Raw genomic sequence first — 25,338 nt, forward strand, 5'->3', positions numbered from 1 at the left:
GGAAAGACTCTTATAATCATATCGTGTGACATAATAGACGTGTGGGTTTGAATTGTGAAGTGTGGTTGAAGCGAAATATTGTCCGACTTTTCCATTAATCGTTGAATCATTCATAACATCGCCATTTCATGTTTTAAACCATTAAACAAAAAATATATTGGCTACCACTCTATTCTGTGATTTTTTTCAAAATCTTATGGAACTAAACTTTTTCTTTCTTAATGGTCCCTAGACCTCATCCCACGTTATAATATTTTTGAAATACCCAAACTACCAATTTTCTTATCTTCTCCACATAGTTAGATTTTTTTATGGCAATTGCGATTGTTTCCAATGATCTTTCATCATTGACGACGAATGAAGAATGATATATTCTTAATTTTGAACATTTAGACATATTTTATTTTTTTTATTTCAATGATTTATTAAAAAATGAAGAATGAAATTGAGATTCTAATATTTTTTATGATTACATTGTAATTTTTATTTTGCAACCATGAAATATGCATTTTAAGTATCTCAAGGAGATTTACCGAGTATAAAAGTTGAAAAAATGAAAGAAAAAAACAACATTCTAGATCACATTACAGTGTCGAGTTCACTACTTTTTATTGTCTAATTCAACATTTTTATTGTTAAGTTCAATGGGTTCAACGAGTCCTCATAGTTGATGTACTTCTCCGTTGACACATATAGATCCTCCAATCTCTCTAGGGGTTATGTTATCAAAGCCTTATGTAATTGTGTTTCTAGTGTGACTGCATTCACGAACACCGAGTCACCACATTACTATTTGTATTTTCAATTTACAGGACATGAGTATGAAATCGAGCCATGAAAGCTCAAATAATTTCCCCTTTCTCTTCCAACACATTGAATATCATGTTTACCTTCACATTTCCTTTTTTGTTGTGAATATATTGTGCAACAAACAATTCTTCCAAGTACATGCAATCTCCCGACGAACCTAGGTCCAAGCTATGAAACCAAGAAAGTTCTCTTAACCTGAGCGTGGATGGAAAGATCTTGCACATTAGAGTGTTGTGCCCCTATTAAAAAATTGTGAGATTCATATAGTGTATCACATGTTCCATTGGGGTCTTAGCCTCGTCAAAGATATCATACTTTGGTATGTGGAATTTTTGAGAAAGGTCGACACCCAAGATTGCCTCAGAGAATGGGGACGATCTTAAATCTTGTACAATCAAACTTTTGATTTTTTGTTTTTTGTATTTTTGTAATGGGTTGTGTAAGACCTCGGTTTTTATACGAGTCTTTGCAATCTTGGGGTGTGCCCCGAGTAGTTGTACAAAATACAGTAATAAAATTATTTTCCGAGCATTCTTTCTTGTTTTATTTGCTTCTACAGCTTTTTTTTCCAATTCTTAACACTTAGAAAATACAAATGCGTATAAAAAGATCACGGTGTTCAAATTTTTTTTCATATTTAACTTACTCAATATACAAGTGCCTTAAACCATCTTGGTATAATAACTTTTTTAATTTCAACTTACTCATCTATATGAGTGCCTCAAGCGACCTCGGTATACTTTCATTTTATTGTCTTGCCTGATCCAACTTCCCCAAAGTACTGATTGCATGATAACTACCCCAGTGTGTAATATTCTCATGTCTAGTTTACTTGGCCCACATTCTTGAGTGCATGTAGCCACCTCAATCTTGTTTGCCCTGAGTACATTTAATAGACATTAGCTTTGTTTGCCCCGAGCTAATTTTTGTTGATCTCCCTCTAGTTATAATTTAGCAAAATTGTCGGTGTTTCACTTAACGTTTGTATTTTAAAATATCACAGTCATACTTGAGGTACCCTTAGCTAAGTTTTCTCCTTGGTTTGCTTTTCTTACTGAGATCTAAATATATTTTCATGATCTTGGTGGTAATGTTACTCAAACCAATCCAAATGCGCGAGTGTTAAAAATGACCTCGATAGTTTTATATTAATCATGTTTAGATGCATGTGTATTTACACAACCTCGGTATTAATGTTACTCATAGTTTTACCTTTTCAAATTCACAAATATCTTTGAGACAAGCTCAATATTTTATTATTTTCCTTCCATATATGCGAGTGTCTTTGAAACGGCCTTGGTATTAGTGATATTCATTCTCAGATATGTAAGTATATTTGAGACGAGCTCAGTTGTAAAATCCTGAATTTTCAATTCGTATTTCGAGGAAAAATAAATAGTGGAATTTTAAGAAAATCTTGAAAGTGGGACTTAGGGGTAAAACTTTAGAATGTTTATGATCATTTTTAATGGAATCTGACCTCACATTCGAAAAACATACTTTAGCCTGTAAGCATGCTCAAATGCGAGTCCGAATATAAAAGTTACAAAATCTTTGATTACCGAGTCGAATCAGGTCAAAATAGTGAATTTTTGCTAGAATAAGAATGATTAAGATTAGATTACATCATTGGATTCGTAACAAAAAATTATTGAATATAGACTATTTATTTGTTATTTTTGGAGATCAGGAAGTTGAATTATCGTAAGAAACGAAAATAACATCAATTTTAGGGGTCACCTCAGACCAAAAATGTAAATTTTTGTTAGAGATAGCATTTTTAGAAATTGACCACACCATTAGATCCAGAACGAAAAATTAGGCGAAATAGAATATTCGTTCGTCATTTTTGGAGTCCGGACAGTCAAGTTATCGTCGATCGAAACAATAGACGAAATACTGATTTTGTCCCAAATTTTATATAAATAAAATTTTAATAATTTTTTTTTCACTTTATCTTCTCCAAGCCATCCAATAGCCAACGCGTTATAAAAAAAAAAATTTAACTTCCACCTCAGATCTCTTGCAAACGGCTTGCCATCGACGACCGACGCAGAAAGGAGAAACGCCTGCAGCCTTGACATCTACAAAACCCCACCCAACCTTTTTTCGTTTCACTTTCTTTTTCATCCGATATCGTCAAAAATTAGTCGTATTTTTATACGAAGATTTTGAAACTTCGACCTCGGATTTCATCTGTTTCGTCAAATCGTCTTCCGTCGTAGAAGGAAGAAAGGACGACCACATCGAGATCTTCGAAACCACCGGGTCAATTTCAAAAATCAGCCACTTCGAAGTTTGATCCATCTCGATTTTCGTGCATGCACTTCGATAATTTCGCACAGAGATAGTAAGGAACTCTCAATTTCTATTAGTAATCGTAGATTGTGAAAATTGCATTTAGGATTTTATCAAAAAAAAAATTTTGATGTATTTTCAAAATATATAATTCTTTTGTTATTTCTAAAATTCACGCCAGAAATTGCTTGTTTGATATGTTTAATTGTATTTTTAACAAATTATACATGGATAGAGTATTTTAACGGGTTATTTCCATAAATTGGGTCTTGTGCACTGCTCAGACCCTGTTTTGATATAAAATTTGTATTATTTTTCAATATTATTAATAAAAATAAATTCTATAGTTGAAAAATGTGATTTAATATTCAATGAACTCATATTGAGTTGATGAATATCAGAAAATGGATATTTTATTGAAGAGATTGAAAACTGTAAAAAATCGAAAAAAGGAAAAAAGGTATGAAATGATAAAATGTCAAAGTCACACCCGAATGGTGATTTCTGCATTTTATGTTGTTGTGTTGTGTGTAAGTTGGTGAACGGATATCTAGGGATAATATTACTGGTTACATGTTTATTTATTTTCTGTTAGCGCGAGGCGTTGTTTACGTTTCCGTTATGTTATTTATTTTAGACCGGGTGGCCATACTTGCATGGTAGGAAACTGGATATCCATTTTCAACCTTGTATTGTTAATTTCTCGTTTGTTTTCAAATGAAAGTAATATATATATATATATATGTAGCTATTTTGTGAGCTGTTAAAGAGTCTGTAAATGCTTGAAGGGATAGTGTCATATCATCCGGAGTGGTATACTATCTTGGGATGTACAGTAGGAACCACTAAACTCATACGTGATATGGGACGCGTATAAGAATGGAGTCACAATTGAAATCCGGGATATTCCTTTCTATCTTTACTAGTGAATTTGTAATGTAAATGTGATCGTATACGAATGGTTTGTATATTTCGAAATCACATGCAAGCCTGATAGGCATAGACGAAGATGATTAGTCAGTAATCACTAACAATTTATAGTAGTCGAACGTTCTGACACATCGAAAAGAGACCCAGTGCTTACGGTCACGTTAAACGGCCAACATGAGCCGAATAAATGGTCAACCAAGCGTGGTAAACAACGACCAGCCACAAAATCAAGAACTAAAAGCCAGAGAAGAATTGTAACATCATGTCCCGACTGAGAGCGATCCAGTTGTGAATCCTAACTCTCTAATTCCAATACTCCACCATTGTGTATTATGTATATATTGTCTTATTTTAATATATAAAATGAAATGCATATTTAATATTTCCATTTGATCAATTATATTTGTATACAAAGAAAATGTTATAGTGAGTACTGTTGATTGATGTAATGTCAGTTTTAAAATGTTTAGTTATTCATCCCTGGCTATATGTACCAGTTAATCGTAGTTTCTTCTGTAAAATCTTGCATATTTTAAAATGATTTAGTATGTTTATTCGTTTATGTTAGGAGAGGTTATTGGTAGAAATTGTTTGATTCCCTACTGGGTAACCATTGTTACTCACCCTTTCCTTCTCTATTTTTTTTTGTTTCAAATTCGAAGCTTAACGAGGCAAGTGTAGAAAATGATTGAGAATCATCTGGTGGGTCAAATAGACAACCAGAGTCCATCACTTGATAAGTACTGGGGTTATATCCCCTAGTGGTGTCTGTTCGTCTAGAGGTATTTTGGATTCTGTATTGAGTGTTAGGAATTTTGTTAGAGTAAGGAATCTCTGTATAATCCTGTATATAAATTTTCTTCTTCCGCACTCTGATTTATCGTACGTTATTAAATGTATATAGGCTTCCGCTAGTTATTATATTATGTATGTATATGCAGGATTGTATATCGTTTATAAAGTGCAAGTTGAACGCCTTGGAATACTAACATAAACAGAGGAGACCATGCCAAAATTTCAAGGTGCTACCTAGTACCCCGAGTTTTGACATGGGATTTTGTGTTAGTGTTTGGCGGGGCGCCACATCAGTATTAGTGGTATTCCTTCCTCAAGTCTTTGAGACGTACTCAGTATTAATGTTACTCATTTTCTACATACTCGAGTGTTGAAAATTGATTTTGATGTTACTCATCTAGTTACGCAAGTGTTAAAAAATAACTCAGTATTTGATGTTACTTTTCTAGATACATGAGTGTTGAAAAACGGTTCGATATTGATGTTACTCTTCCGGATATGAGAGTGTTGGAAAATGACTCGGTATCGATGTTACTCTTCTAGATACGTGAGTATTGAAAGTGACTTGATATTGATGTTACTCCTCTAAATAGTGTTGAAAGCGACTCAATATTGATGTTACTCTTCCAAATATGTGAGTACTGAAAAATGTCTTGGTATTAACGTTATTCTTCCAGATACGCGAGTGTTAAAAGCGACTTGATATTGATGTTACTCTTATAGATACACAAGTGTTAAAAAATGACTCAATATTTGATGCTACTCTTCTAAATATGTGAGTGCTGAAAACTACTCAATATTGAAGTTAATCTTCCAGATACGAGAGTATTGAAAAAATGACTCGATATTGATAACAGTATTTATTAACCCTAAGATAACAATCAATTTGCCTTGTATCACTTCCCCACCAATGTCTATCAACAACAATCTTTTCCGTTTTCTCTATCCTTATCTTTACTTCTCTCACCAATTACACCGTCTATTATATTTTACTCATAATTGCTTTGAATATTACTCATCAATGCATAGTCTTACCACAAACACACCATTATCTTTATTTTTAATTCAATATTATATTTTCTACTTATTGCGATATTTCCTCAAAACCTCTGTCATAACCTTTATAATTTAAGATCTTACTCGAGGGGATAAATCATACATCTATTTTCTCACAATTCCATTAAGTCATCATTAATGCAACATTGTCACAAGATTATTCTTTCTCATATTTTACATCGACCCACCTCCTAACTTATACTCTACTAAATCTCTTTAGGATGGATGTGGGCACAAATAGGTAGTAGCCGCTGCTTCTACAGAATCATAATCATTACTTATAACTCTTTCGTTTCAAGGAGTGAAAAGGAACCACGATCAAAGTCTTGAAGTGAGCGCTTGTCTATAAAAGGCATTGATCACGTAACGAGAACAATAATAATGAATTCCTCTACTAGAAGGCGATCGTGAAATGAGAAGGTAAAAGAAGAGTTAGAGCCCACACCGATGATAGAAAGATGAAAGGGAAAAGAGGATTTATCTTTTCAAATGAGGATAATCGATTCAAGAAGTCGTAAAGCAAGAGCTGCTTTATCTAATAGTTCAGTCGTTAGGCCTCCCAATGGTATAAATAATTTCATTACTTGACCTGTGTCAGTGGTTTCTAGCTCTAGCAAGTGTGCAAACTCTTCATAGAATTATATAATATAGAGGAATCAATATTGAGTAAAACTCTGCGTTCTAACATTATAATTAGAAACTGTACCTTCTAAAACTTCGTTGGAGACAGGTACTTTCTCCTAGGTCACAATCCTTGCTTGTGACTGTGATAGAGGGCATTATTTCCTAATATGTTCCACCTGACCACATGCGTAACAATGTCAATGATTTTGTCTTCGTAGATCTCTGTGGAGTAGGTAGTTGGTAGACTGGGTTTTGTAGGCTCTGAACCTACCTTGTTGATTCCTTTGGCCTTGTTGGCATCATTGGAGCTCCAATTGCTCTCTAACTCAGTGATGGGAAACTCTACAACTTGATAGTGGAGGAGTTCTATATTATGGATACATGGATCCAGAGGAGATTGACTTCGAATAAATCGGTCTCTTGCTCAAATCTGATCTGGGAAGAAAAGAAATCTAAGGTTAACTCATTTGCCCCTTGAAGGTCTGAAACTCTATCTCCTCTCGTTTTATCCTTTAAGCTCGATTTACCGTATTTTTATAATTGGTAGTCTTAATCATCGATCTCTTGGCCCTTAGGTAGGGTTATAGTCTTCTAAAGAATCTACGGGCCTTTTACAGATTTGTCAAGATAAGCTCAGACGCACATCGTGACAACCTAGTGAACATCATATTATATTCGGTAATCGATAGATTACCCTGCACTAATCTCAAAAACTCCTGGTGCTTGATTTCTCGAGCAGTCTTGGATATAAATCTATCCTCTCGAATTCTACCCATTCAAACGATCCATTTTCCAATACATTCATCTCAAAACGTTACTAATGATTGGTATCCTCGTCCAACTAGAATGTAAACGACCGTCACCCACTGATCTCTTGGGCATTACATGTCACTCAAAATCTCTCATGTCTTCAAAATCTACTTATTGACCTCAATCAAATCGAAAAAGTCCCCAAATCTTGATAGACGTAATCGTTGAAAATTCTACAACTGCATCCTTAGATTTACCTATCTTTTGGACTGGAAAATTCTCTCATTCTTCAAAAGCAAGACCTGTGGTAGTGGTCCCTGAGGTGGAATAGTATAAGCCTCTTACGAAAAAGTCCAACACTTCCTCATTTCTTGGATTTAGTGGTGCGTCTTGCAATCGTGGTAAGTGTTGTACCATCTCTCACTTCTGATCGCTAGTCTTGTCTGTTCGGGATGGCACGAATATGTTATCAACTTTATTTAAACCTGGTGGCCTTATTATTCCTTCAATTGGTTTGTCTAACATCTTTTTGAGGCACACATCCTTAATCGATTGATATTGACCCAAACATTGTTCTCCTTTATATCCCAATTTACCACATTCATAATATTCACAACTCTCCTTTTCAACTGATTTAGTAATATATGTTGTTTCTTATAAAATTCTTCCATCCATTGAGTGGATATGTCTATCATCTCGTTCCTCAAGTATGATTATTTTTCCTATGAATTTGCTAGTTTCATAATTATTTGTCTCTTATTAGATACTAATTGTCTTCCTTCTATTTGACTTCGAGGTGTTGGTGGTTGCATTATTCATATTTCTTCTCTAAACTTGTCATGAGACTCAACCACCTATCCGATGAATGATATTAGTTGTGGTATCAGGTCAAATGTCTGATCCAGAACCTATTTTGTCTCTGTTGCGTTTTGGCCTCTACCTTGTCTATTCCTCTAGCTTATGTTCATTCATATTAAGGCACTTATCATAATAAGGCCAAAGCTACTCTTACGTAACTATGAATTACTATCATAGATTGGAACTTAGTAATGGACTCCATTTCCATTACTAAAGAATAAACTTAGAATCCTATCTTAGGCTTACAAGGCTCTATAAACATCTAGACACGGAAGAACTCATAATTCCAATACGGAATTACTAATGAGCTCGGATACCGAATTCCTATTGACACTCTATGATTATCGCTCTAATATATGTGGTATCAGCCAACTCTTCAAAACATAGCAGATCAGTATCCCATACGGATCTAATACTATGCTCTGATACCATCTGTGGCGCCCCGCCGAACACTAACACAAATCCCCATGTCAGATTTCAAGGTACGAGGTGGCACCTCGAAATTTCGGCATGGTCTCCTCTGTTTATGTTAGCATTCCAAGGCGATTCAACCTGCACCTGATAAACGACATACAATCCTGCATATAACAAACAAAATATAATACTAGCGGAAGCCTATATACGTTTAATAATGTTCGATAGATCAGAGTGCGGAAGAAGAAAAATTATATACAGGATTATACAAAATTCCTCACTCTAACAGAATTCCTAACACTCAAGACAAATCCATAAGACTACTTGGAGAAACTGACACTACTAGGGGGTATAGTCCTAGTACTTACCAGGTGACGGACTCTAGTTGTCTATCTGACCAACCAGATAATCCTCATTCGTTTTCTACACTTGTTTCGCCAAGCTTCAGATCTAAAACTAAAAAAAATGGAGAAGGAAAGGGTGAGTAACAATGGTTACCCAGTAAGGAAGCAACAATTTCTGCCAATAACCTCTCCTAACATGAACGAATAAACATACTAAATCATTTTAAAATAAACAAAGTTTTACAGAAAAAAACTACGATTAACTGGTACATATAGCCAGGGATGAGCAACTAAATATTTTAAAACTCACATTACATCGATCAGCAGTACTCACTATAACATTCTCTTTTTATACAAATCTAATTGATCAAATGGAAACAATAAACATGCATTTCATTTTATATATCAAAATAAGCAACAGATACATAATACACGATGGTGGAGTATTGGAATTAGAGAGTTGGGATTCACGACAGGATCGCTCCCAGTCGGGACATGATGTTACAATTCCTTTCTGGCTTTTAGTTCCTGATTTTGTGGCCGGTCGCTGCCCTTACCACGTTTGGTTAACCATTTATCCGGCTCAGGCTGGCCGTTTGACGTGACCGTAAGCAATGGGTCTCTTTTCGATGTGTCAGAACGTTCGACTTCTATAGATTGTTAGTGATCACTGACCAATCATCTTCGTCTATGCCTATCAGGCGTACATGTGATTCCCAAATATACAAACCATTCGTATACGACCACCTTTACATTACAAGTTCACTGGTAAAGATAGAGAGGAATAAACCCGAATTCCAGTTGTGAGTCCACTCTCATACGCGTCCCATACCACGTATAAGCTTGGTGGTCCCTACCGTACATCCCAGGATAGTACACCACTCCGGATGATATGACGCACTATCCCTTCAGGCATTCACAAACTCTTTAACAGCTCACAAAATAGTTACCTATATATATATATATAATATATATATATATATATATATATATATATATATATATATATATATTATTTTCATTTGAAAATAAAAGAGAAATTAACAATACAAGGTTGAGAATAGATATCCAGTTTCCTACCATGCAAGTGTGGCTACCCGGCCTAAAATAAATAACATAACGGAAACGTAAACAGCGCCTCGTGCTAACAGAAAGGAAATAAACATGCAACCAATAATATTATCCCTGGATATCTGTTCACCAACCTGCACACAACACAACAACGTAAAATGCAGACATCACCCCTCGGCTGTGACTCTGACATTTTACCGTTTCATACCCTTTTTCCTTTTTTTTTCGATTTTTACAGTTTTCAATCTCTTCAATAAAATATCCATTTTCTGATATTCATCAACTCAAAATGAGTTCATTGAATATTAAATCACATTTTTCAACTATAGAATTTATTTCTATCAATAATATTGAAAAAGAATACAATTTTTATATCAAAACGGGGTCCGAACAGTACACAAGACCCAATTTATGGAAATAACCCGTTATAATACTCTACCCACGTATAATTTGTTAAAAATACAATTAAACATATCAAACATGTAATTTCTGGGGTGAATTTTGAAATAAACAAAGAATTCTATATTTCGGAAATACATCCAAATTTTTCCAATAAAATCCTAAATGCAATTTTCACAATCTATGATTACTAATAGAAATTGAGAGTTTCTTACAATCTCTAGGCGAAAGGATTAAAGCGTGTGCGCGAAAATCGAGGCGATCAGCGCAGAAATCGAGACGGACCGAACTTCGAAGCGGTTGATTTTTGAAATCGACCTGGTGGTTTTGACGATATCGATGTGCTCGTCTCTTCTCCCTTCTACGGCGAAAAGCGGTTTGACCCCGAAACCGATGAAAATCGAGGTCGAAGTTACGAAAATTTCCGTATAAAAATACGACTGATTTTTAACTATACGGGGTGAAAAATACGAGAAAACGGAAGGAATTTGGTTGGGTTATGTAGAGAATGAGGCTGCGGGCGTTTCTCCCTTCTGCGTCGAAAGACGGTTTGACCCCGAAACGGACGAAATCCGAGGTCAAAGTTTCAAATTTTTCGTATCCAAATACGGTTGATTTTTGACGATATTGGATGAAATAGAAAGTGAAACGAAGAAAGGTTGGGTGGGTTTTGTAGAGAACGTAGCTGCGGACCTTTTTCTCTTCTGCGACGATCGTCGAAAATGGACCGTTTGCGCGAGAGATCTGAAGTGGAAAAATCGGAGGAAAAACAAATTTCTTTTTTTTTCGTTTTTTTTTTTCGCACTGTTTGGACGAGTGGGGAAGATGAGATTAAAAAAAAAAATTTAATATTATTTATATAATATTTGGGACGAATTCGGTATTTCGCCTATTGTTTTGATCGACGATAACTTGGTCATTCGGTCTCCAAAACTGACAAACGAATACTCTATTTCGCCTAATTTTTCATTCCGGATCTAATGGTATAGTCAATTTCTACAAATTATGTCTCCATCAAAAATTTACATTTTTGGCCTGACGTGACCCATAAACTTGATGTCGTTTTCATTTTTGGCGATAATTCAACTTCTTGATCTCCAAAAATGACAAATAAATAGTCTATGTTGAATAATTTTTCGTTATGAACCCAATAGTATGATCGAATTTTAAAAATTATTGTTCCAACAAAAAGTCATTGTTTTAGCCTGGTCCGACCCGATAATCGAGGATTTTGCAACTTTTATATTCGGACTCGCATTTGAGTGTGCTTATAGGCTAAACTATGTTTTTCTATCATTTTGAATCTAATGGTGAGGTCAGATTCCATTAAAAATGATCAGAAACATCCTAAAATTTTACCCCTAAATCCCACTTTCAAGATTTTCTTAAAATTCCACTATTTATTTTTCCTCGAGATACGAATTAAAAATTCGGGATTTTACAATATGTGAGTGTTGAAAACGACTTAGTGGTAATGTTACTTCTAGATACGCAAGTGTTGAAAAATGACTCGATATTGATTTTATAACATACATAAACACATTGTTTGAGTTCGGAATTCAACTCAGTATTAATGGCGCAACATTACTTATGAACATATTGTTGTAGTTCAAAAATGAACTCGATATTAATGGCACAACATACACTTATGAACACATTATTGAAGTTTGAAATGAACTAAATGATATTGCCTTCCTTGGGGGTATTTATTATTACATCATATTCAGTACATGCATATGCTTTTAAAAATTTATATAGAAATATTTGTTTACTATTAAGACCTCTTGATAGGTCTGGTTTGCTGGGTATCACCTTGAGGGGAAACTCTGTGATAACTTTAATGAAATAGATCAGTATCTCAACATCATCTAATGTGACTACCCGATCTCATCATAAAGTTGCTTCATTATAGCCATGTTGACACCTCGGAGTACCCTTTCAGGTGTGGTTAAAACATCATAGTAATGAAAGTCTTTCTCTCTAAGCTAATGAAGGTTTTCTCGCGCTGTGGTGGGCTTCTCCTTGTACTAAGGAATTTAGGGTTGGGATAGAGCACATGCTCACTTAGATGACCTTGAGCCTGATAAAAGTTATTTTTGTAGTCTTCTCAAAGGGTATACACCATCTCTAGTTTTGTATGTTTTGTGACTTCACCCGCGTGGCATACCAAGGGAATGTGTTATATATATTGGCTCTGAGACAGTCTCACGTGCTCAGTTCCACGTTGGCTTTGCCAGTGCTCTTGTGATCGGATGTACCGTTTGTTGTTCTTACAATCGGTCACTTTCTTGAACCTCCAAATGTGCCCCTAGGTAGGCATTTTCGCATTTTAGATTGGTCATTTGATCTCCTTTCTCAATCAGGCTATGTTGTAGTTCCTAAGTTGAGCATTTTTTATGGAGGTTAACTACATGGTTGTGGGATAAGAATCTTAAAAATTTTCCACGAATGACACCAAAAGTGTGGAGGCTTTTTACAATTTCCATCCCTCAATATTTGGTTGGTATCTTTACGAAGATGATGTTGGTGATGATCTTGATCGACAAGTTTTCCCTTCAAGGCTTCAATGATCCTGAATGGTTGAATAAGAGAAGTGTGAAGGATTTTTATAGCTTCCACCCCTTGAGATTTGATTGGTACCTTAACGAAGATGATGCTGGTGATGATCTTAATTGACAAGTATTTTCATCGAGGCTTCAATGGTTTTGGATGGTTGAAAAATAGAAGGAAGAAGGTAGAAACCTCGGTATAACACCTGTCAAAGATCCCTCAAAGATTTTGTTAGTAAATATAATGGTAAACAAGAAAAATGGAGAATATTTAAATGAAGAAGAATATAAACAGTAGAGTTGCAGAGGGATATTCCATGTATAGAGGCTTAAAATAATATCCCTTTTCCATCCTCCTAGTCTTGAAAATGAAATTTTTATAGTTGAACTACAGAGACAGGTGTCACCACACAACTAGTTTAGGTGTAAGATGAGTTGGGTAGTCGAGATGCACTTGAGTGCTTTGGAAAATGTGTGATCTATTACTTCTAAGTAAACATTTGAGTTGGATTTATAGTGTCTTAGTGCATTAAATGCTCAGTTGTCACATTTCACTATTTTTTTAGGGGGCGTGTTAGGTCATGTTGCATTCATCCATGTCCTGATAAATACTTATGAATATCGTAATAAATGAGGAGATTTAGTGCATGGGAAAGCTTAGATTAAATCTTGTTTCATTATATTTGGGATCTATAACCGACCTTCCAAATCAACCAATTTGTTGAGATTTTATCGAGTTGATATGAGCTGTAGTCTTAAGCCCGATTTGTGTTTTTATCATTTGAACTACCTACTGTGGGAACCTTCACCTCTTAGGTATACCAGTCTACTCGGTTAATACATCTTGTTGACTAGCTGGGTGAATTAAGGTAGGATCTCGCTCTTCTTACAAACCGTCCTGAACCTTTTTCAAGTCCAAAATTTAGCATCGATACTTCTTTTAATTGTTGTGATCCTTAGGTATTGGTAATTTTAATTCGGTATTTTTCCTTGGGACCCACTCAATCTTTGGTGACATATGCTCTTATCATTAAGTGTGGCGAAAATGGTCTCCACAATGAGGATTGTAGACACCTCAATTTGAACGGGCCCATACTCGAAAGGGCCCAAAAAACAGATTTTTTTCAATAAAAATTGCCAACGGGCCTCAAAAGCCCAAATCAATTGAAAAATTAAATTTTTGATCGAATCAAGGCCCTTAAGACCCCTTAAGGGTCTAGGGAGCCCATCAAAAGGACTCAGCATACTCCCATCTACCCCGCTCCACTCAAAACATCGATTTTTCAACAAAATTGGCCAACGGGTTTCAAAAGCCCAAATCGCTAAAAAGTGATGTCTTAATCGAACCGAGGCCCCTAAGACCTCTCAATGGTCCAAAGGACCCACCAAAGGGGTTTGACCTATCCTCCACTTGTCCAACTCTCACCGCTCCGCATTTGTATCTAAGAATACTCGAATGCTCGATGAAATTCTTCAACAGGCCTAAAAAGTCCGATTTGCCAACACGTGGCATCTTTGATTAAACCAATGATTTCAAAAATCACAAAAAAATAAATAAAATTAAAAAAACGAGACTTGGGACGCCTACCACACCTATCCCTTCACCGCTCCATCTCCGAATTCGAAAAAAACCTAAGTCCACCTAAGGCCCATGAACCCTCAATTTTTCAAAATCTATCTTCCTCATCTTAACATTAACCTAAACTTAATCCCACACCACCTAAAATCTAAAACCAACCTACACCCTCAAAATCCATTCCAAAATAACCCTCAACCAATCCCTAAAACCCAAAACCATTTTTAAAATCCAAGCCCAACACTACAAAGCCCACAAATCATTAACCATATCCAATTCATTATCCAACCCACAACCTTAACCCATAAACCACAACCCACATCAACCAATCACTCTTTTATCATCAAAAGATGACACATGTCATCACCCCATCTCACCTCCCTCACCCAACTACCTACCCCCGTTAATTTTCTTTAAACCTCATCTACCCACACATCAACCCATCACCTTTTCTCTCAAATCAAACACATCTACCCACACCCCTAACCTATACCTTCCCTAATCTACCCTCATCATTCTCTACAAAACCTACATCTAAAACCTAAACCTACACCATCCTCTCAAGTTAAACACTCAACCTCTCCCATCAACCTATCTCAACCCTTCATTCCCACCCACTTTGACACATGGCATCATCTCCCTCACCCTCCCAAAATATCAACTACCTCTTTAAATCCTCCATTCTCTTAAACCAAATACCATTTAATCACAACCACCATCTTAAACTCACCTCACCAAACATTCCACCCAAATGGATTGGGTAAGATCCAAACCATTTGGGTTAAAACACACCCATTTAACCCATCTTCCCTAAATACCCTCCAATTCCTCTAAATTACACCCACTTCTCTCTCAAACTCATAACCATTTTATCAATTTTCTTCACTTCACCCCATTATATCCCTAAAATAACTCCTCAACATCTATAAATATCCTTATTCTCTTCCAAAAAATTCTCCCAACTTTCACCATAAAAATTATCCCCCCAACTCTCATTATTAACCACTAGTACCAATTCTCTCTCACTAATCATCCCCAAGTCTCACACAAAAAAAAAATCACATACTACACTCATCTCTCTCATCATCTCTTCTCTACTCCTTCAACCAAAAAAAGAGTTGTACTTTCTTAAAATACTAAGGACTCAAGAAGAAGAAAAGAAGAAAGAAGATACAAGGTGGGTGCAACAAAAATAATTCCCATCTCTTCTACACCATCTCCCCCTCCCTCTTCTATCATCCCCCTCTTCTCTTCTCAAGGCAAAGGTTTATAAGGATCATCCCCTTCAATGGGATGATCCTATAATCAAGTAAAAAATAAATCCCTATTTAGGGTACAAATGCACAACACGTGGCACTTTATTTTTCGTATTTTTTAAATCAAAATGACCGAGTTGAGTTGAGGTTACTACTATTTAGTGGGGAGAAAATGGTGCCTAACACCTTCCATTTTCTCCAACCGAGTCGCTTACCCCGAATCTCAAGGCTCGATTAGTTCCTATTAATCGAGAGTCACTAAATGCTAAAAATGTTACATTTTCTAAAAAATGTACATCGGGTGACCATTCACACCCACTTACAAAAATGAATGGTGGCGACTCCAAACCATTGTAAATGTGGTCATCGTAATGACGAAATCACATGTCTATAAGGATGATGATGGATTCTCTTTGAAGGCTTTTATGGTGGGTCCTCAACATTTATCAAAGGTCTCAAGCTTTGTGTAATATATAAAAGTAGGGAAATGTTCAACACCCTAAGCTTTACCCTACACTTTAACAAATTTTGTCTTACATGGGTTAGAAGTTTTGGAATGGGTTGATTTTTGGTGAGGATGATCTCTATGATTAGAAGATCATCTTTACTAAAAATCAGCCCATTCCGAAATTTTTAGTCCCATAATTACAAGTTGAAAAATCATGGATCGTCCATTTTTTGTAAACCATTTTTGATGGGATTAGAAGTTTTGGAATGAGCTGATTTTTGGTGAGGATGATCTCCTCACCATAGAGATCATCCTCACCAAAAATCAGTCCATTCCAAAACTTCTAACCCATGTAGGACAAAACACGTTTGTTAAAGTATAGGGTAAAACTTAGGGTGGGGAACGGGACCCATAAAAGTAATATTTCTTTTATTTATTTTTGATATTATTGAACCCGACACGGTCACCTACCCGGCTTCATATCGGTACCCAAGAATGTTTCGTCATGCCAAGTGGATTTGGGCTCAAGCGAACGCAATCATTATGGTCATCTTCATCTTTATCTTAAATTTCATTTTCATGATTGTGACTTATCTTTAAGGTATCATGATCTTGGTTTCCATCATCACCATCATTTTCTTAATATGCTTATATGTATAGAACTTCTATTACCACACCAACGTTGGCTTTTGCCACCTCAAGATGTGTGCCAATTCTTATGTATGAATTGGGGTGGTATCAGGAAAAGCTGATGCCACAATAAAATCTCTCTCTATATTTATATAATAAAACACAATTATGTAGGGGACAAAATATCAAGAATTTAAGAATGTGACCCAACCTACCCCAAAATCTATTTGTTTGTCTCTCTTTGTTCATATATATATTTTGAGAATTTAAGAATGTGACCCAACCTACGTCCAAAATATTTAATAATAACTTTAAATATTTAAAAATAGTTGCAAACTCGACTCAAATGCCCATCGAATTAAATCAACTAGAAAGCTCTCAAGTTGACAAATGAGCCAAATAAAATTATATTAATTTTAAAAATATTAACTTAAATAATAATAAAAATAATTATATATATATATATATATTTGTTCTTCACAGTTATTAAGTACAACCAAATAACTTGATCAAGTCTTTGACCTTACCCGATGCATTTTCAAGTCGACTCAGCAAGATGGCCCCATCCAATGTAACAAAAACGACACTTTTTTGTTGTCGTTGAAAAAAAAACATGTCTTGTACCTCTAATGATTAAAATAATAAAAAAACATGACTTTTGTTCTTTTCTACTTAGACTAATATTTTAAAAAGTATGTCCTAAAGAGTCCATGTTTTTTTTATATAAGGACTTTTTGGTACATATTTTCAAAAAAGAGCCTTACATGGATTGATGATAAGATCTAATAATAATTATTTCAACGAAATTCCAATGGTTGATACACCGAATTCAATTATTAGAACTAGTCCATCCCCGTTTACCTTCAAGGATTTGGCATATCAGCGTTTATCTTTACTGAGAGAAGGCGCAGTAGAAGTGGTTCGACACCAAAATTTGGATCTCAAAAATACTGCCACATTTACATTTAAACTTAACATATTCATCTCATTTTGATCAAAAATAAAAAAAAATTGCAATTTCACGATCCTATAATTATAATCAAGTTCCTTAGTTTTTCAAATTAATTTCCTCGTTTACTTTCGAGGATTTGGCATATTTGCATTTATCTTTACTATTATAATGAGAGAAGGCATAGTAAAAGTGGTTCGACACCAAAATATGGATCTCAAAAATACCATCACATTTACATTTAAACCTCATAAATACATGTCATTTTGATCAAATATCAAGAAAATTACAATTTCACGATCTTATAATTATAATCAGGTTCCTTAGTTTTTTTAAAATTAATTAAAGAATTTTTGATAATTATATAGAAAAAATGATATTTTTGTAATTTTTAAAACGAATGGATGTGATTATAGAATCATGAAATTGCGATTTTCTTGATTTTTGATCAACATGACTTGATTATATTAAGTTTAAATGTAAATGTGGGGGTATCTGCGAAGATCGAAATTTTGGTGTCAAACCACTTCTACTCACCTTCTCATTACAATAGTAAAGATAAATGTACATATGTCAACGTTTTTCCATATTTAAGGGTTGGGATTTCATGTTTTTATGAGTCTGTTTTATGGAAAAAAAAAAAAAACCTTTGAAACAGATAGCCCATTTCAAAATTTTGAAGGAACCCTTTTCTTGGATTACACGTGAAGTCTTCAAAGAGGTATCCCACATATTGATAAAAATACGATGTGAATTAAATACGAAAATCCATGAGGGTTCTTCTGAATTTTGAAGTGGGCTGCCCGCGTCAAAGACGGACTCCTTTTTTAGTGAGTTTTGATCCTTATATTTAATGTATAATAACGTTATGAAGTTATCCACATTTATGCAGGCCGTGCCACATTGATTTTCGAGGGAAGGACGACAACAGTTGGTGCACCCATTTGATTGAGATGAGATGGAAATATATCTCCTTGTGCCCTACTGGCTCCCTGATTTGATGAAAATTAGTGATACCACATGCCCACCCAACCTTGGGTCTTCAACCAAACATAAAATGACCGAAATGCGAAATGCCTATCTTTTAACCTCTTTCTCCCGTGCATGTTTTATCGATCCAGTTAACTCTAATTCATGGGTTTTGTTAATTAAGGGCACACGTTTAAAGTGCAATAGCATACACTTTGGAAATTAGAATCTGAGGGTATTTTGGTAAAAATATAAATTTTTTAAAGGGCTTTTTCGATACAAAATCCAATTTTCTAAGTGTATTTATTGCACTTTAATATGTGGCCAAGACCCTTAATTCATTATGGGTATATATAATAGTTTTTTGCGGAAGAAACATGAGTATATTATACATCACTCAGACCTGTTCCACATTATGGTCAATAAGTTCTTCTAGTACTCGATCTCTCACCTTCTCTCTCCCTCGATCACCCCAACTAATTTTTTTTTAAGGAGAATACATGAAAATGGTACAAATAAATGGCGAGGGTGCACGATTACCTTTTCTACTTCTTTATTTTTATTTACATATATATAAAACATAACTATGAAAAGGTAATCGTTTATTAGATGGGTTGGGTTTGGGTCCCAATTAGACACGTTTAGTTATTTTGTTATTAACTTGTAATTTTAAATATATCAATAAATATTTAAGAATTTTTTACATTGTTAATTTTTTATTCTAGAATTTTCGAGAATATTTTCATAATACATTTTTTTTTATTATCAAATTCTATAAGATATAAAGGGTGTTTTAAGATATTCTTAAATTAATAAATGGTTAATCTTTAGTTTAGGAAAGAAAAATATTTTTCTTAATAAGTTTGATTCTTAATATTAGTAAAATGACACTCAGTAAAATTTAAGATCTTTCTAAGTAAGACTATTATGTCTCATGTGATAAAAATGCACTTTTCTTAGTCAATTATAACAATAATATTGAAAAAACTTTTCCTACCACATCACCTTATGGGATCCCAAAACATGATCTAATGCCACATAATTGTAAATGACAAAAATTTGCGAAATTTGAAAAAAAATTCAAAAGAAAACTATTTTTCACCATTGAACTTAGTTTACGGTTGTATGACTTTATTTTTAATAATGATATTTTATTTTTGTGATGGAAATATAATTTATTTATTCAAATAAATATTATAATTTTAATAAATAAGTTAGATATGGGTTGGGTTAGGTATACCTATTTATAAATGGGTTGGATTTGGGTTTAAGTTTTTGACACGATTATTAAGTGGGTTGGTTTTAGGTTCGGTAAATTTTCATAACACCTTTACCTCAGCACAACACGAACCCGATCCAACTCAACCCATTGGCACCCCTAGATTTGACATTGAAAAATGACATTTGTTTCACCATCTTTAATCCAACCAATGGAAAAAAGAGAAGGGTGTGCTTGCATTGACAAATTCAACTTGTCCACCAATACTTTGGAGAAAATTTTATCGTTACTCCCCCCATCTATAATCAAATCACATATCCTCATACTAAAAATTGCTATTTGAATTTTTTATCCAAAATTTTTCATAAAATCTAAAGGACTGTGATGTTGGATTGCCAATGAGACAATCCATTTGAGTTCAACTATCTTTAAAATCTTACTAAGCTTGTTATGAAAATGTTTTTCATAGATTAATACCCTAAAGGAGGAAGAGGGAGACACCAAAACTGATTCTAGGGCATCTTGTCTAATTTCTTAGATCTTTAGAACAGATTGATAATTTAACATATTAAGGGTATTTGGAATATTTTATATCATTAGATGACGGAAGTAGGTGGGTGAGTGTTTTAATTTTTTTTAAAATTTTTTGTGAGATCCATTTGACATGTGGTGTAAATGCCATCAACAATAAGAGAGAAAATTTCTCTCTCTTCATTGTGAGAAAAAAAAATTTCCTAGTTAGATCACATTATCATATTCAAAAGCATGTTTCGATGCGATGGGATTGAATTTTAATATTAAGTTTAAGTACTTGGTAACGGTCTATTTTCAATTCCATGAATAAGCTCGAATTTTTATTTTTTATAAACAATTGTTTTTTTGACTATGACTTGTTTATTAAATTCTAGAATTTTGATTGGCAATGATTGGTCCCAATGACTTAATGTCATTTTAAGAATTTAAATCTTAAATCATTTGTGCCACATCTTCAAATGGGGTTGTCTTTTTGTTTTTCTGAGAATTTACGAATGTGCCCCCTACCTACCTCCAACACCATTTCTATATAAGTCACTCTTTTTCTTTATAAGTCGTCTATATAACTAACTTGTTCATCTTCAAGTCGTAGTACAGGCTCTTGAATAGTTTAGTTTCATCTCGAGGAAAAAGAAGAAGAACTAATGGAGGAAAAACTACAGATTCAAGTACCAAGAATAAAATTGGGGAATCAAGGATTAGAGGTACGTCTTTTCTTCTTCCATTATCATACTTGAAAGCTAATTTCTATAAATTAAAACTATCGCCAAGCCTCTTTGACCTAGGTCTTCTACAAGTACTAATGTAAAATGACCTAAATGCTCTCATCGTCTTCGACTCTAGCTGGTTTTCAATAATTGAGACATTCAATTGATACGATATTTTTTAAACCTTGGATCCAGGGGCGGATTTTGAGTGGGGGCACTTGCCCCCCCCACCCCCACAAGGGTTTTCAAATTCTATTGCCCCAACAAATTTTTTAGCGGTGGATAAAGAAATTTACCACTATTGCCCTCACAAATTTTTTTCCACTCTTAGTTGCCCCCACAACTGTTTTTTTCACTCTTAATTGTCCCCACAATTTTTTTTTTTTTTTTTGAGTTAAAAATTTCGATGCAGGTTTCTAGACTGGGCCTTGGCTGTGGGAATCTTTCTGGAATGTATAGAACTTCAATCTCCCAAGAAGCTGGATGTGCATTAGTTAAGGATGCTTTTCATAAAGGAATCACATTCTTTGATACTGCAGATGTCTATGGAGCTAATCATGCCAATGAGGTCATGATCGGAAAGGTAAACTTTTCTACTTATAACAACTAGTGTGAGCTGCTATTGGCACCCCAACTTTTACTTAGTACATCCCAATTAAAAATAAAGAAAATAAGTGAATGGTTGAAAATAAGTAAAAGTTGGGGTGGGGTGCCAATAGAATCTCTCTCCCTTTCTCTCTCTTTGGCTAGAGATTTTATATGAGCCTAATCATAATTGTAAACAACTACTGAAATTTTTTGAACGAGTGTTATAATGTTGAGATTATAATTTGAGCCAAACCTTTGTATTAATGTTTGAACAATGTGTTTTAATCTTTAATTGGGTGTGTTATAAATAATTCAAGAAATTGGGTGTAAGAAGTAAAAGTTGGGGTGTCAATAGCACCTCTCTTTGTTAATTGGTACAAAATTGATTGTGGATGTTTTAATTAGGCTGAATTATTTGTACTTATCACCTGAATAAGTTGATTATGGAATTTTCAATCTTAGAGTTCTCCATTAGAGTTGGTTCAATATTTGCAGGCTTTGAAGGAGCTTCCTCGACAAAAAATTCAATTAGCAACAAAATTTGGAATTACAACGATAGAGGGAGGGAGAGTTGGGGCAAAGGGTACCCCTGAATATGTACGAGAATGCTGTGAAGCTAGTCTTAAGCATCTTGATGTGGACTATATTGACCTATACTATCAACACCGTGTGGACTTATCGGTGCCCATAGAGGACACTGTAAGTGTCACGCACATCATTTATGTTCATGCAATTACCATTTTCATTTATACATTTGATTTTGATGTCTCTTTCGTTTGAAATTATTTTGAAATGTAGATGGGAGAGCTTAAGAAGTTGTTTGACGAAGGAAAGATTAGGTACGTTGGCTTATGTGAAGCCAGCCCAGACACAATAAGGAGGGCTCATGCGGTTCACCCCATAACTGCCCTTCAGGTGGAATATTCTTTATGGACTCGAGATATCGAAGAGGAGATAATTCCTCTTTGCAGGTTTGTTCAGATTTATGTCGTCTCGTATTCTTTCTTAAAAGGAACCCACTCTAACTGAGTCATAGAGATACCAAGAATACTAGTGAAATCTTTATGGTGATATAATATGCTTTGTATTTTCTCAATATACATGTTTCCTTACATGGTGATGCTCTTGCGACGCTCAATTCTACTTCATAACTTGTAGAGAGCTTGGTATTGGAATAGTGGCATACAGCCCTCTTGGTCGTGGGTTTTTTGGTGGGAAGGTAGTTGTTGAAAGCTTGCCTGCAGAAAATTTGTTGGTATGAAATTAGACTCTTATCCCACATCCTACCTTTAATTCTTCTATGTTTCTGTTATAAAATTTAAAACCTTATGACCATTTATTTGCATTTGGCGGTCTTTCAATCTTCTCAATAGAATATACATCCGAGGTTCACGGGAGAGAACCTAGATAAGAACAAGCTCTTGTATACCCGTGTAGCAAAGTTGGCTGATAAGTATGGTTGTACCCCACCTCAACTAGCTCTCGCATGGATTCTACATCAAGAGGAGGCCGGTGTGGTTCCAATCCCAGGTAAATTTTGGCTCTTATATTCATTCCCTTAAGAACCCCATATTCATATATTAAAAATATTCTTTATGATAGAAGTTGAGGTTGGTTTCAACATCTATTTAGTAATAAATTTATCATTGTCATCAAAGCCTTATCCCAAAAAATTATAGTTAGCATAATGAATCTTGTTCCTCTATTCAATTATATCTAAAACCACTAAAAATTATTTGTTTCTAATGTATTCATGTCCATTCTCACTACCTCAATTTACTTTCTTTTTGGCCTTCCTCTCAATCTTTTAGAGCTTTCAACTTGCATATTTGTTTCTAATTGGCCTTAATTGCACGTGACCAACCATTTCAACTTACTAATTCTTACATCACTAAAGATGAAAGAGGAACACTGACTATAACCATAGAAACAACAATGTAAAAATGAGTAATTTTTGTGTAAGATCTCCTTGATATATAAAAATGTTTCTTTAACTGCCCACACAATGTTGGATGTTTTGATAAGTAGTTTTTTATGATACGGTGATCTTTTTTTTTTTTGTTCTTGTTGAATTTTGACAGGAACAACTAAGATCAAGAACCTTGATTCTAACATTGACTCCTTGAAGGTGAAGCTTACACAAGAGGACTTAAGAGAAATTTCTGATCTAGTTCCCATTGATGAGGTGGGTGGCGATAAAGAGTTCACCTTCATGAAAGACTATCATTGGAAGTTGGCAAATACCCCTGCAAAAAAATAGTTCGTTTCTAAGCAGAAAAGGAGAAAAAACAATGAACTTGTGAATTTCTCACCTCTGTTTTGTTTGGTATCTGATTCCTAAGTATGTACCAAGAATAAAAATCGGCGAAATCTCCTAATTCTGTATTAGGTGTCTGTGATGCTTGTTTGTTTAGAGATTTAGGCCCCTTTTATCAATAAAGTAATTGAGTTTTTAAGATTTCTGCGGATACAAATATAGAGCTTCATAGGATGAACCCATCATCTTAGGTGAAGTTACTAAATTGTGTTGGTAAGAATATTTTTAGTGCTTATTATGACAACTACGATTCCTTGATTAGCCATTACATATGTCGGGTTTGATTCCATCACTCAATCAGTCATATTGCTGTACTGCAACAATGAGTTTTCAGGTTTGATTCCAACTTACCCAACCAAAAAAGTGCTCATGTGCACTCAAAATGTGCTCATGCCAATCCCCATCTAGCACTTTAGGAGCTGGACTTAGCTTGGTCATGGCCTGACATTGGCTAAAGTAATCTTGTCCGAGCGTGGCTCACAATTATCCCAAACGGTCTGTGACAAACTTGGGCTAAAATTAATCGATAGTTTCCCGGAGCTCATGAATAACTTAAAATTAGAGATTTCATTTGTGCACCTTTATTTATATGCATCTGATCTTGTCTATGGAGTAAGATGGTACAATGTTGCAAAACCAATAATTCCAAGTTTGTTGTGAATTCTGTTCTATCCAGTTGCAGTTGCAGTTTTCTTTCAGGTATTTTCAAGCCTAGAACAATTCCATCTTAGGATAAAATAGACGAACCAAGTATTTAAATTGCAATAATTTTGTTTCCTCCTTTTTCCTGGTCGATATGTTTGTATAGCAGTGCTTCATCACAAATACAAAGCTTGATTCGTGTAGAACGAAAGCAATTATCTCTCATATATTTCAAACAGAAATTTTTCAATAATTGGTGGATTGGCTTGGATGCAACCACATGTTTCTTTAAAATTGGAATCCAACTAAATGGACAGGAGAGATTGCAAAGTTGCAACATGAAGGAATAACAGAATTGGAGTTAAGGACATGTTATGTAACTGTCAGATTCCAACTCAAAAGCAATCGGTACTAAGTGGAGTATCAATGATTCTCAATGGAGGATCGGGCTTTTCTTTTATACCAATTGTAAATAAAAAATAAAAAAATAAAAATCAGTGGCCACTGATGGCAGGATTAAAACCCTGTTTTGCAAGTTTTGTTTGGGGGGGGAGGGAATTGTTGGTGCGCGCAAGCTGGCCTAGATACCCTTATGATAAAAAATA

The 25,338-nt window shown here is 34.7% G+C and overlaps 1 protein-coding gene across 1 annotated transcript; it reads left to right on the forward strand.

Annotated features, from left to right (window-relative positions):
• The first annotated feature begins 21,045 nt into the window (after positions 1-21,045).
• Positions 21,046-24,232, forward strand: LOC147404434 (perakine reductase-like). The gene is made up of 7 exons (XM_086440374.1): positions 21,046-21,183; positions 21,599-21,769; positions 22,270-22,473; positions 22,573-22,745; positions 22,933-23,029; positions 23,148-23,304; positions 23,856-24,232. The coding sequence occupies exons 1-7, from the start codon at positions 21,124-21,126 to the stop codon at positions 24,032-24,034; spliced, it is 1,041 nt and encodes a 346-aa protein (XP_086296500.1). The 5' UTR covers positions 21,046-21,123; the 3' UTR covers positions 24,035-24,232.
• The last annotated feature ends 1,106 nt before the right edge of the window (positions 24,233-25,338 follow it).

The sequence above is a fragment of the Akebia trifoliata genome, chromosome 4 (assembly GCF_017979445.1).
Source record: "Akebia trifoliata isolate Shusen 1 chromosome 4, ASM1797944v1, whole genome shotgun sequence".
NCBI lineage: Eukaryota > Viridiplantae > Streptophyta > Magnoliopsida > Ranunculales > Lardizabalaceae > Akebia > Akebia trifoliata.

Bases quoted from the DNA above. Each gene is read 5' to 3' on its own strand.
- LOC147404434 (XM_086440374.1), top strand. From the start codon at position 21,124: ATGGAGGAAAAACTACAGATTCAAGTACCAAGAATAAAATTGGGGAAT. The intron at 22,474-22,572 runs GTAAGTGTCACG...TTTGAAATGTAG, and splicing joins CGGTGCCCATAGAGGACACT to ATGGGAGAGCTTAAGAAGTT. The intron at 23,305-23,855 runs GTAAATTTTGGC...GAATTTTGACAG, and splicing joins CGGTGTGGTTCCAATCCCAG to GAACAACTAAGATCAAGAAC.